Below are 14164 nucleotides of genomic sequence, written 5' to 3'. Positions count from 1 at the left end.
ATGAACATTTCCATATATGCAGATCTCTCAGTAACAAAAGTACAAAAGCTACCTTTCACAATGTGAAAAATTGAGGTATTGCAAAAAGGAGTTTCCCCATTTGTGAAAAATGTGCCTAAAATGACTGTTGGAAAAAGAAAAAATATTTAGAAAAGTAGTGCATAATAAATGTTTATATGTGCATGACAAAATAATTTAGCTAGAAAACACTGTACCAAAAATCAGCAGGCCATGTATAAAATAATCTTTTTTTTTTTTTCATCTCATTTAACAGCAAATTCTTCACAAAGTGTTTTAACTTCTAAAATGCTCACCCACCACACCCACAAAACTAATGTCCAGGGTGCAAAACTGGTGCAACAACACCACGCCGATATGAGGATACGTTTCTCACTAGTGTGTATAATCAAGTTTCTGTACTAACTCCCTGACATATTTAAATGCTCAGCTAGTAGGTTACCACTGAGTGACTTAAAACGTTAAAACAAATGTGAGGATTAGTTTTACTTCTGTTTTGTGAATGTGCACTTAATGTTAAACTTTCCGCAGACCTATTGGAGATAAAAAGAACTAGTGCCTACCAGCGTGCACCTCCATTTTGAGCAATGGAGTGTGTGAGGCCTTGTGTGTGTGTGTATGTGTTTCTGCAAGCCCTGTTGATTTTCCACTGGTGTTCTAATGGGTTTTGACTGCACTGTCAAATATATATATATATAAATATATTATGTTCAAGGCCAATCTTTGGTTTGCTGGGCTTGACAGTTAAGCAAAACTGGGTATAAGTGACAGAATTTAAAAAATATATATATGAAAAAAACGTCCTTGAAGAAATGAGAAAGAAAACAAGACTAAAAAACCTAAATAAAAAATGAGCTACAGTATGACCCACTACTGCACAGCCATCTTTGGTTCCCAAAAGCCACTGGGTACAACCGACTGTTATCAAGAGCAAACTGCATGTGGGTCACAAGTGTGTAGTAGTAGAGCACACTGCAGAGACTATCTTCATTTATGCTTCAAAAACACTGGATGCTGAGTTGGATTAGCTTGGCAGGAGAAGGGATAGAGGGTTCGCCGAAAGGGCAGATCCCTCCATGACTCAAATGTGTGCTGACGATTGGGAAAATCAGATAAACTTTAATTGCTTCTTTCATTACATGTAGCTGACTCTCGGATGCAAAGTAGAGCTTTTTCATTAAAGACTTGGGAGAATTGCACAAATGCGTCAAAAAACAAAACACAGGACAGGCATTTCCCGTTTGGTGGTAGCCCCGTAGAAACTGCAATAAGAGGCGGCCGCTCGACCAGCCTTCTCTCGAGGAGTTACCTTAACCTCAGTCCTGAAAGATCTGGATCCAAACCCCCACTGTGTATGCACACAGAGAGCCGGTTTTGATCCATCAATGAGGCCCTACCCTCTGTTAGCTGCTAGCTCAGCAGCAGAGGCTGACATGAGGAGGGGGAGTGGGGCTGGACTTATCTCTTTTCCAGTAAGCCTGTCTGTCTCTCCTGTAGCCTCCCTACGCCATACATTCCCCTAATACACTGTATACTGTACGATGCTCTGCTCTGTCCCTAGCACAACCCTGGGTTTGATTACAAAAATAAGGTGATGAAGCAAGTGAGTACAAAACTGTGCCAGTCACATCACACTCTGCCTGTTGCATCACTTCCCTTTGATTATACTTCTAAGGAACGGAGAACACCAGCAGGTGATGATGTTTTCTTTCTTGCTTTTTTTTTATCCTTTCTTTTTAACTGTATTTCGGCACATTAGCAGCTGAGTTTGAGGTATTAGTTTTTGCATGTCAAAATGGAGATCAAAACCCAAATATGTGTTGCTAAAATTTTCGTTGCGATTTTCAAGTAACATCAAAATATTTGTATGATGTTGGAAATCATAAAAAGAGAGGTTCAAACATTTTGATATGGGAGGGAAAAGAATCCATTTCGTTCTGCAGCCGGCCCTCTCTGTTCTTCAAAGTTAATTCAAGATTCAGCTTTGGTTAACTACTAAGGGTCTTATATACTGTATCTGCACTCATAAAAATTGGAAATAAGTGCACTCTTCTTTAGCAACACCTTTTTCAATTCACATTTGCTCTGGAGCCTCTTGTATCAATAGAGAACTTAATCACACCTCTCAGAAATAACAAGCCAATGATACACTGTTTCAACAGCTTTTTGCTCTGGAGACTCGGTACAAAATAAAAAGCAACAGCTCTGCTACAAAAGAAGTCAATCAAATGTCAAATGAAGTGTATTGTTTTGGGGCCTCGTATAAAAAAATTAAAATCAAATACAATGTTTAGAGAAAAAAAAACATGCCAATTGAATAGCAGAGTACCATATCACACCTCAAACTTTCCTATATATGTATTTTTTTTGACAACTAATAAAAATATTTCAAAAATCAAACGCATAAATAAAATTATGTTACACATCTTTTTTCCTTGCTGGACATATTTGGATATAATTCCAGTTTTTCTTTTCTATCTTCAAAATATAGATATATATTAACTTAAAAAAAATGAGAAAAAGTTTCAGTGAAATTAGAGCAAAAAGGAACCAGCAACAGAAAAGTGCATTTATTTGTACAATGATTTGCGACTCCTGCACTACCTGCCCTCCTGCTCCCCTGTTGCCTCTCCCGCTCTGTCGTCCTCTCAGTTCCAGCGGAAGGAGATGTGACGGGGTCGGTCGCCGCCCTCCTTCACCAGGGGTTTGTGAAACTCTCGTCCGGCACGCGAATGGATGGCCGCCCAGCAGTACTCGCAGTAGTACTGCAGACAGGTGACGTTGGCGCAGAAGAACGGTGCAAACTTCCCGCCGCAGCGAGTTCCCTGGCACTCATCGCACAGCTGGTCATCCAGCACGTATGGCTTCACTTCCACCTGCAATCAGAGGTGGGAATAATTTGAGTTTAGTTATATTATTACCTTTACAATGTCTGTGTCTCTGCTGGACGTTTTTTTTTTTATCAACCTTACAGGACATGAAACAGATGGCACCAGAAATGTAGAAAATTCCTCTGAAAACATGGTTTGTTTGAAAATTTAGCAGGTATACTGCCGGTATTGTTCTTTAAATCTATAATCCTTTTATGAGTTACTTTGTGCCATATTTGCTCAAACTGTCACTCAAAAAAAACAAAAAAAAACAAACATGCCCCGTCTTCTCTTCGAACTGTCTCTAATGGCATTTGCAAGAATTTACCAAGACACACCGAAATCAACCAATCAGAGCCAAGGAGTCTCTAATGCAGCTGTCAGTCATGTCAATTACTGTATATGTGTGGTCAAACTGTCAAACTAGGCAGCACTGATCAAATATTAATTAAGATTCTGTTACTGCATTGCCTATTTCTCACCTCTCCCCTTAAGTTTTCAGAAACATATTTTAGTGTACTGTTTAGCTGTAGAATGAGAAAGGTTGTGACTGCTGCCATGTTGAATACAGTCAAGCCGAAACAAAACAGTGCCCAGACGACCCACCAGACCATTTACAGCTAAACAGTACACTAAAATATATGTCTGAAATCATTTAAAGCAAGAAATAGGCAATGCAGTGACAGAAAAAAGTTATGTTTTTGCTATATAAGTTACCAACTACAGCTCCTTTTTAATACCATTTCTGGTCAGCCTTTTTTAAAAACCTTTTTTAATTAATGCTCAAAATAGTAGTTTTCATTGTTGGTGGCTGAGTCTGCAGACTCACAAAATGGCTTAAAATAATGCAGGGAGTAATGCAACATGAAGGCCCAGTCACAGTGAGCCTGAGGAAGACTCCAAATGTTACAGTTTGTGAGATTTCAAACTCCCCTCACTGTACACCATTCACTTGCTTCTCCAACCGCTCAGTGATGAGGGATTGTGCCATTAGCAAGTGAATGTTACTGAGGCACTCAGTCTACAAAATTTGCACAGCAATTATGCAAATAAGTGAGCAGCATACTATTATTCCAGTATTTCATATTACAGTGTTACCTCTTCACTAGATATTTCTGTTGGATTTCTGCTCACATTATTTTGTTCACTCACCTCTATTGTGCAAATGTGAATGACATCTGAGTCAACTACAAGCAACCGTAAGCTGTGTTACTGTAATTCCTCAGATGCTGACAACAGAGGGTAAGTCACCGATAGCCTTGGCTCGGAAGTGTAATCACACAACTGTTCACTGTGTAAATGACTCCACAGACATAACCTTTCCGTTCACTGGTGAGTTTCAGAGCGCATTCTGGACAGAGGTAGATGACTTGACAGCTCTTAATGTTACTGCAGTGGTGTCATGGAATAATCTGCCATGATACTTAAAGGGACAGTTCACCCCAAAACCAAAAACACCTATTTTTCCTTCTTCCATATAATGCTATTTATCAGTCTAGCCTGTTTTGGTGTGAGTTGCAGAGTGTTGGAGATATCGGCCATAGAGATGTCTGCCTTTTTTTGAATGTAATGAAAGTAGATGGCACTCGGCTTGTAGTGCTCAAAGCGCCAAAAAAAATACATTTGAAAACTCAACAGCAATGTCTCTTTCTAGAAATCATGACCCGGTTACTCAAGATAATCCACAGACCTTGTTGTGAGCAGTTTCATGTAGGGACCTGACAACTCTATCATTGCACAGAAGGTAACATGCATCTACTACTTGGTCACCTAGCAAAACACAGCTTGCTAACGTTTAAGCTAAGGAGGATGCAATTAATGTCACAAGCCTCTTGCCCATGAGCAGATGCACCCTTCCTTCTGCGCGGTGATACGTTTGGCAGGTGTACTCCAATAAAGAGAAAATAGCTCCTAATAGCTCTCAACAAGGTCTGTGGATTATCTTGAGTAAAACGATTTCTGCTGTTTTTCAAATATGTTTTGTTTTTTGGCGCTTTGAGCACCACAGGCTGAGTGCCAATTACTTACACTATATTTGAGAGAAGGCAGACATCTCTACAGACAGAATCTCCAACACTAAGCAACTCATAGCAAAACAATCTAGACTCATGAATAGCACTGAAGAGGAAACATATGTATTTTTGATTTGGGGGTGAACTGTCCCTTTAAACCTCTTTGTACCTCTAACAATGTTCAACATGACTGTCTGTTCCTGTTGTTCCAAAGCTTTGCCATAAATAAGCAGGAAGACATTGTTTATGCTGGGTTTCATCTACATCTAACAACAGTCTTTTTGATACTGTTTTATGCTCTCACTCAGTAGTCGACATTCTGGTTGAATATAATTTAAATTAGTGAGAAATCCTCCTCTTGAAGCTTGAAGTCAGAACATTTACTGCTTCTTGCACTGATCTTCTAAAATGAATAGACAATTATGCTAAATGTGCTTCCCCGTTTCACTTTCTCTGCTAAGAAACAAACACATTCTGTATAAAGTTCTGCATTTTTCTCTCCTTAACAAAATCTGCTGAGACTTTCTCCCTTTTAGCACAACTCTAAAAAGGGGCAAAAAGGGGAGGAGAGTTCAAGAGGAACAGAACAGGAAGTGAGGTGCGGGGAGACAAATGAAGAAAGAAGGGGACCATAGAGGGGGAGACTGAAAAACACTGAGCTTTCTTCTATTTCCACTCACCCGTTTATCGATTTCTCCATGCTGCAGCTGTACAAAGCGAGCACTGATAGCAGCAATGTAGCTCTGCTGATTAGAGAAGGCAACCCGCCCTGCTCCCTTGGGGTACTTCAGCTCAGGGTCTGTGTCGATGCCAGCGTAGCAAACCCCACCATACAGGCGGTCCATGATCATGGCCAGCTCCACTGCAAAGAAGGAAAACGACACATTGAAGTAAATAAGCAAAATATTCACAAAAACTATTCTGACGAACAGAAGCAGAAGACAGGAACACAGTAAGAAACATTCTGGCAAAATCCAGCTACATGCGCACACACATACACACACACACAGAGGCTTAATACATGAACTCTTGGCCATGTAGCCAGTGAACACAAACACACCACACAGCAAGTAGATGAGGGCTGCTGATCTGAGAGCTTAAAGCTGTCAACACAGATGGATTAAAGTTCAGCCGAGTTTTATGGTGCAAATATGAGAGCAGTGTCAGCTGCTAAAATGGTTGCGGTAAATTCCAACAAGTTTATTTACAGTCTTCATTGTGTGTCTCTTAACAGCAGTTAATATGCAAATTGGGGGGAGATGACCTTGCAAATTTACAAGGTGGCTTTACTTGTTAAAACATAAAAAAGTCAAATGGCAGTTTTTTTAATATGTAGATTTTATACATGTAAATATAGATCTAAATATTACACAGGGTCATAAAAACATTTGATGCACCACAGGGCCTTATGACCTTGGTCATTACCACAATTACAATGCGGAAGTCTAAAACACAGCTACAAGAGGTGCAAACAACATGACCAAACAGTGCACATAACACTGCTATCAGGATAAAAAGGAATTTATTATTCTACACAGCACAGCGTGCCACAGAGGGTACTTCCTGACGGGACCATTGTAGGTCAAAGCCGACCTCAGCAGCACATTAGCTCTTTTAGCCCTACCCTCTAGTAGGTCAAATGTTTATTATGAATACAAGCTGATCACATTGCCGAGTCTTACGCATTTTGTTTACAGTTGGCATTTTAATGATTGGGCAGAATTCCGCATGAGAAGTGAAGGATGGCTACTTAGATTTGCTCATTTAAGATTTACAGTGTAAACATAAGCAAAAGGATAAAATGCAGAGATGGATTGAAAATGTATTAAAGGCCTTTGATAATTCAGCATGTATGCACAATACATACGTCAGTGTAAGTGTTGTCATATCAAACGCTCATTTGTTATTGATTCACTTGGTGGAAAACAGTCTTAAAGGGCCAGTGTAGGGCTGGGCAATATGGCTAAAAAATGTTATCACGATAAAAACTTTCCTATCAGTCGATATTGATAATTATCACGATAAATATCAAATCAATATTTCTTTCAAGTTTAAAGGCTGATTTTTGCTCCTGAAGTTAAAGTCGAAGAAATCATACAGTTAATTGTGTTTTAAACTATTATTTATTATCAGGACATGACAAACATTTGCCAAACGGCGGAACTATTCACAAAAACTGAGGTGGATTCAAAACAATTATGATCAAAATAAATGTTATTAATAAAACAATAAACAGACTGTATCTTAACTCGGGTCTGCAGCATGTCAAACTCTTTCTACAGATGGTTTAAAACATTTCGTAACTGTTCTAGCTGACAGTGTAAACAAAAGAAATACACACAAAAAATGTCTGTACTGTGGTCAGTACTTTCTGTACTAGTTTGATATGCACAGTATTTAATTTCTGCCAAAAAAGATGGGCTTTGAAGACTCGCTGAAGTAACATGGGATTATTCATTGCTGGTGAAACTCTATCTGACGTGACTCAGACAAAAATCATGTTCACAAACAAGTTCATGTATTAAAGTTTAGTTACATTTAGTCATGTTATGTCATATCAGTCTAATGTAACAGACATGTGAATCATGTTAACTTGCTAACTTACATTAGCATTAGATAAGATGACTACCCATACAGCTACTGTAGCTAACGTTATGTGGTGAATTCAACCGTGTAGTAGCCCAGAGTGTTATCCGTGGATAAAAATAATCAAACTAAAAATAACTTTGTGAGCATGCCGAATGTTGTTATGCTGTTGTAATATTCTAACATTGTGGTGCACATTAGCTTGGCGACTGGTCTCATCTTCTTTTACTACTACTACTACCTCTCCTTCCCCTTCTTTCTGGTGGCATTGGCAGGTGGCATCTGGGATTTAGGGTGCATTACCACCCCCTCTCTATGGGTGTATGGGTAGTTTAATTATTTTAAAGATTTATGAAGCATTTATTACATCTTTATTGAGGAATATAATATCAAGACAATTTTCATTTTATCGCCCATCCCTAGTCCAGTGTGTAGAATTTAGGGGCACCTATTGGCAGAAATGGAATATAACATTCATAACATTAGTTTATTATCAGCCAAAAATAAGAACCATTGTGTTTTAATTACCATAAAATGAGCCACTTATATCTACAAACGGAGCGGGCCCTCTTCCACAGAGTCCGCCATGTTGTTTCTACAATAGCTCAGAATGGCAAACTAAACTGGATGCCACTAAATCCTCCACACTAAACCTTTGAATACAAGGACAAACATGAAAATGAGGCATACCTGCACGGAGTGGACGAGGGACACCTCCCACAAAGATGGTTTTCCTCGGATCCAGAGGTTGAGATCCATCCATCACAAAATCGCTATCATTCAAGTTCCATGGGCGGATCTGGACCTGTCACATACAAAACCAACAGGTTTCAGCACTGAGCACAGCTGGTAGTAAAGTCAAGTAAAAGGCAAAACCATAAGTTGTAGTGACTTCAGTAGAAACAGCAAGAGATGCCAGAAGATGAGTGTGTTTGTCTATGTTCCCACTGACCGGCTTGTCTTTGATGGTGGGGCTGGACACACAGAGGTACAGCTTGCCGTCCTCTTCGATGCAGGCATCGATCAAAGCCTGCACTGAGCTCTCATCCTGGAACAGCAGGAAGGCGTAGCCTACACATAATACAGCGGGGTTATTCATGCTGCCAGGGACACAGTGTATTGTCACAAAGTCACGTTGGCATTTAGTGCAATGATTACTGTGACTGAACACGACATTCTGCATTCACAGCAGGAAGGCATAAGCTTTTACAAACAGACAGAGAAACAGACAAACAGTCCACACATGGTTACAAAATGCTTCACATAATAGTCTAACGGCAGATTGCACAGATGCACACATATGAATGGTGGTTGTTCACAAATATACAAGGCTAACAATGCTTTGCTGAAAAATACAGTTACCAAAAAATATGTCAGTCTTTTTCTCCGGCAGAAACACAAAAACACTGGAGCAATAACTGAAACTTATCTTTTGTAGTAATAAATTGGATTAGAACTTGGTGCTGATAAATGTCAAAGAGGTGCTGCAGTTTTCCCCTCACAAAACAGTAAACAACTGCAAGACAAAACGGCACAGAGTGAATAATTTAGCAAACCTTTGGGTGGAAAATAGGATTTGCTCTCTGCTTTGTGAGGCCAGTCCACAAACAGGTGTCCAAAACGCCGGAAACTGGCTGTTATCTCATCTGAAATTAAATAGACAGAATTCACACTCATTGCCAGTCCACAAGTTTTTCCAAAAGAAAACACTGAGGAACATTTACAGGAAAAGCTCGCTCTAAGGTATCACCAGCGTGCAGTAAGATGCTTGTGTTGCAGGTGTCATTTTCCAATGGCGTCTTATGGTATACCTTACCTTAAAATTGCCCAAAAAGGCCCAGAGATAAAATTTGTTTGATCTTTTTGTAACCACTTTACCTTCATCTATGTCCGGGGGCAGTCCTCCCACAAAGACCTTGCGTGAGTAGCGTTCGACGCGCTCTCCGTTCTGGTGTGGAAAGCAGTGTGGAGAGCCCAGGCCTGCAAGACCCTGATCGCCACGCTCATCATCAGGAAAACCATCCTCCATGGGGAAGAGAGAGGAGTGGCCTGAGAGACAGAGGATAGGAGGGGGAGAGGTTTATTTTCTGAGGAGAGAGAGCTTGGAGTAAAGGTTCAGGAGGGGTCGTTGTTGTCATGGTTACATGACAACTGTACATAAAACTTTTTATTCACATCTTTTCACTGCATTGAATAATCCACCAGGCGCTGGGTGGGTGGAACGGGTGGAAGCAAAGTATTTTCTTTAGTCGTGATCTGACATCACTCACCATGTAATTAAGGCTAGTCGCATGCAATGCACATTACAAGGGATGCTTTTTCCTCGGGTAATGTGTGTCTAGATGTGAACATCATCTGTAATTAAAATTCCAATATGTTGCTTCATTGGCCTAGGAAATTTTGATCAACATATGTGAACATGAGCTACTGTCTCTCAAAACCAGAAACCAGAGAAGTAAGTCTCAATCTTGTGATGTCATAGGGTATAAAGTCTGGAGCTGCTCCATAGACAATAAATTGTTTACTGATTTTTAGGGGCAAAAGAATGTTTCTTTTCTATTCTATACCCAAAATGAGCTTTATTCTTTTGTAGTCTCGGTACTGAAACAGAAAATGTACCCAAATACTCAGAACATCCGTTTCCAACTGGTGGGTCGTGGTCCAAATGTGGGCCGTGGGTCAGACCTTTATTTTTAAGTGTTGTTTCCTGCTGTAGAGTAAGTGACTAACAGACAGCTACTTAAAAGTAACAGCAATCTATCTCGATGACATGGCCAAATGCAAGCATCATGTTGAATGTATGAAACTGTGTGGACCTTGAACTAATGAGAAATATGGATCCCGTGGCTGGACCAGTTGGGAACCACTGATCTATAACATCCTTTATAATTCATTGCTTATGAACGATGACATCACAAGTTTAAGTTTTACCACTCTAGTTTGTAGATTTGGGAGAGACATTCATGTTTAATAATATTTTTGGACTGCCTTATACCATAGAGGTAACATGTATGAATTTTGAGAATGGTTGTAGTTTCCCTTTAATACTCTCTGGTAGGAGTGAAATGTTGCAGATGTTTTCCAGACCCCTATAAAATCTGCAAATATGTTCAAATCATCAAACTGCTATCAAGAAAACACTGCTGTTTGAAGGGGAACAAACACGACATACAGCATACAAAAGATCAGTAGCAGATCATATGTAACTAAAAATAGTTTTGTAACTGTCTAATTAAAATAAGGATACAAATGTATAGACATAACCAAAAAAAAAAGTCAGGTGGTTGTGGGTTAATTTTTAGTAATGTGGCATGGAGATGTTGCAGATTCAAAGTATGTGTCAGAGTCATTTCAATAGGATTGGGCTGAACAAACATCATAAAGTAAAAAATGGTTGCCTTAGCTCACACACGGCCAGTGACTGTCTATGAAGGACTGAATATACATGCAGGCTCTCTCTAACAAACACATGAGTCCTCTCAGTAAGTGGGTCTGAATAGTTTCACAGTGGACTGTGCATGTTTGTCCAAGTGTTTGTGTATGTGCTGCAGTGACTAAGCTCTCCCCGGCCTATTCCTGCTCCTATACAACCTGCCCTGAGCTGCTTTATAAAGATTTATGCAAGGGAGTTAGCCTCAGCTTACAGTACATGCTGTGTGTGACTGAAGATGTGTGTATGAGTGCGTGTCCGGCCATGTGCCTGGCCATGTGCTTCTGTTGCAGTGTGTGTGTAAACTCTGTGTATCTCTCTGCCTCATTATCTGACAGCTAAATGTGAAACTAACAACTACAGTATTGTCTGTCTTCACAATCTTGCAAAATGTTTGTAAAAATGAGAAGAAATAAAAAGCAAGCAGAGTCAAGCGTACGAGAGAAACGCACACTCATGAAAGATGCTGATGCAGATCAATTCGCAAGCTGATGGCAAGGCTCGACACTTAAGACAATCATGCAGACAAACATGTCACTTCACTGTACGGATACAAAGCGCAGAGTCATTCAAAAACTTTTGCAAGCATTCATTTAACAACCAACGCCTTATAACCAATAGCAGCACGGCTTCACATCACAAAGGCAGTCAAAATATTGAGACCTACAGAGTAAAATTTATGCTGGAAAAGTGACATAATATACCCATGATTATATTTTACCTCGTCTCCTGCTATAATTCCTGGCTGCATGTGGAGTGAGGACAAATCAAAGAAGAGGGTGATTATAAAAGAAGCATAATACACTGTACCAATAAAAGTGCTAGGTGGCTCGTGTGAGTGAAGCGATGTTCCATTGTTTGTCCACCTTTTGTTTTATTAATCAGCTATTAATGATATTCAGCCTGTGAGACTGTCACTATGCCACGTTATCAACACTGGACTCAAGTACAAGTCTATATTTTGACGGTCTGTAGATGAGCACTTTGAAAAAGGACGGAGATGTTTTTGCATGTTTCCAGGTGGACACTTGTCACCAGGCTATTTATACAGCACTTTCAAAATAAAATTATAAAGAGCTTCACCATCAATTTGAGATAAAAGATACAATCCAAAGACACAAAGAAGATATCAGTACAACAGTAACACAGATTATATAAGTCCCGAATCAAGAGAAAAGTAACACAGGTAAATACAGGCATCAGGATTACAACATTAGACTAAAAGGGCACTAAAAAGGGCACTTCGGGTGCACAGACCGCCGCCCCATCATACAATGCTGATGAAAGTGAAAAATAATCTGTGTATCCACCCCTCGATTTGGATCTGCTCCAAAATTTATCAGGTTCTTCCTTGGCCCATGCTACACCCTTCCACAGACTTCATGAAAACTAGGCTGACAATCAAATAAACTGAAGTGAAAACATAACCTCCTTGGTGCAGATAACAAAGCAACAGAGGCTGAACAGTCGTGCAACCTGACGACAAGTGTGACAAGGCGGTAGGCATTTGTTTTGTCTGGTCAAAAAGAGTTGAAAAGTGTTCAGCTTTGGGCAAAACTCTGAGTTTGTCACTGTCACTTTTCAGCCAGCCATCCAATCACAGTGAAGGAGGGGCAGGACAAACCCACAGAGACCAACTGTCACGTCTTACATGTTCAAGTGCTTAACAGCAACAATAATGGAGGGGGTTCATGTTAACATACTGCAGGCTATATTTAGTAAATGTTTCCTCACCTGCAATATCTCATGAACCCACATAGACTTTATTTTAATTTGAATGTTTTTAATAAATGAGTTAATGTTTACGTACATGGGGTTTATTGTTTTGTTTTTTTTCTGTGGTGTCGAATTGGGTGTCAAGAGTCGTGGAATTTCATTGGTATTGGTTTCAACTACTAAACTTGTGGTATCACGACATGCCTTCAACCCTGATAACAATGGCAGATTCAAAAACAAGAGAGAAACAAGACTGAAATTCATCAAGTACGTCACTAAAATCCAAACGTTCCAAGTAGTAGTGATTTTGCCAGAGTCTGCTCCTGATACAAGTGCAGAGGAAGCACTCTTGTGGCTAACTTCCACACTAAATCAAATGAACCTGCCAGGAGTAATAACAGAGCAGTTACCATCAAGTGTTTCTGAATATGGCTGGCCATTTCACAATATGTGATTTGCCCTCCTACAGTCACGCTTCAGACTTTTAAATAAAATGCATCCATGACAGCTCGCGGTTACCGCTGCAACCTCCATTGTTTCCAATGTAAATACAATAAGAGCCCTGCGGCCAAGGAGGGCAACAGTGGCACCGAGGAGGGAGAGGGAGGCTGCCACTGTTATGTATATGCACGGTTATCTGCCTCTGTCGCCTGAGCTGATGCTTGTTAAACTTGTGTGACCATGGCAACTGCAGAAGGCACATTGAGAGAAACAATAGCGTCAACCACTCACTTTTTGAAAGCACCATAGCATCTTCTAAACCCAGACAACATGCAATCTGAGAGCACAAATGAAACCAATGTATGGCTGTGATAACTGCTTTAAAGAGTCATGTTTCACATTCTAAATAATTCTGTTGAGAAGGTATGAATACATCCCAAGGCCACAGATATATAATTTTTTTTTCTGTGTATAACCAATCTAATAGGTCCCTCTGCCCACAGTGCAGTTCACTATCATATGTGCACACAAGAAGATGCTCTTTTTACTGATTCAATTTAATTCGTCACTGGGCCATAATGTTTCTTTGCACAGGGCTGAAGTGAAACAAATTAAAATGTGGACACTGGAGAGATTGAAGCATCGACCAGTCTAAAACTATAAGGACACGGAGAGGATGAAGAAGTGGCCAGAACACACAAGCAATAATCCTCGCCTCCCTCAGCGGACTTTCCAACCCAGATGGACATTAACTCTGGGGGGAAGGTCAAAGAGAGCTAGAAAGGGAGAGGAGAGAGAAACAGGAAAGCAGATTGAAAGAGAGCAGAGAGTGCTATAAAAAGATGGTGTGTGTGAGAGAGAGAAAAATAGATTGGAGGAGATGGACAAACAAGCTGATAAAACGCAGTGTGGGGGTGAGAGAAAATGAGAGTGAGTGAGGGAGATCAAGAGAATAAGAAATGCAATCTGTATACGCTTTATGAGACAAAAAGAGCACGAGAGAGTCGGAGAGACAGAGTGCTGGTGTGCAACCTCTGAATCCTGCCTATCCGCTGGCACCATCTGTCTCAGGGCTTGATGACAGCTCCTGA

General features: G+C 40.2%; 1 protein-coding gene across 2 annotated transcripts in view; it reads right to left on the bottom strand.

The window, feature by feature from the left end:
• Positions 1-2500: 2500 nt before the first annotated feature.
• cpeb4b (cytoplasmic polyadenylation element binding protein 4b) overlaps positions 2501-14164 on the bottom strand; it is a 34015-nt gene continuing 22351 nt past the window's right edge. The window contains exons 5-11 of one of the 2 annotated variants that reach the window (XM_033637752.2): positions 11638-11661; positions 9365-9535; positions 9043-9132; positions 8439-8557; positions 8177-8291; positions 5581-5762; positions 2501-2894 (exon numbers count right to left, since the gene is read on the bottom strand). In XM_033637752.2, coding sequence (XP_033493643.1) covers positions 2667-2894; positions 5581-5762; positions 8177-8291; positions 8439-8557; positions 9043-9132; positions 9365-9535; positions 11638-11661 — 929 coding nt within the window. In that variant the 3' untranslated portion in view covers positions 2501-2666. The remainder of the gene's footprint in view (positions 2895-5580; positions 5763-8176; positions 8292-8438; positions 8558-9042; positions 9133-9364; positions 9536-11637; positions 11662-14164) is intronic. The other variant, XM_033637763.2, reaches the window with a different exon arrangement.

Source organism: Epinephelus lanceolatus, chromosome 11, assembly GCF_041903045.1.
Source record: "Epinephelus lanceolatus isolate andai-2023 chromosome 11, ASM4190304v1, whole genome shotgun sequence".
In the NCBI taxonomy this organism is placed as follows: domain Eukaryota; kingdom Metazoa; phylum Chordata; class Actinopteri; order Perciformes; family Serranidae; genus Epinephelus; species Epinephelus lanceolatus.
Note: the sequence above shows the minus strand (reverse complement) of the source record. Positions and strands in the feature narration are given on the sequence as shown.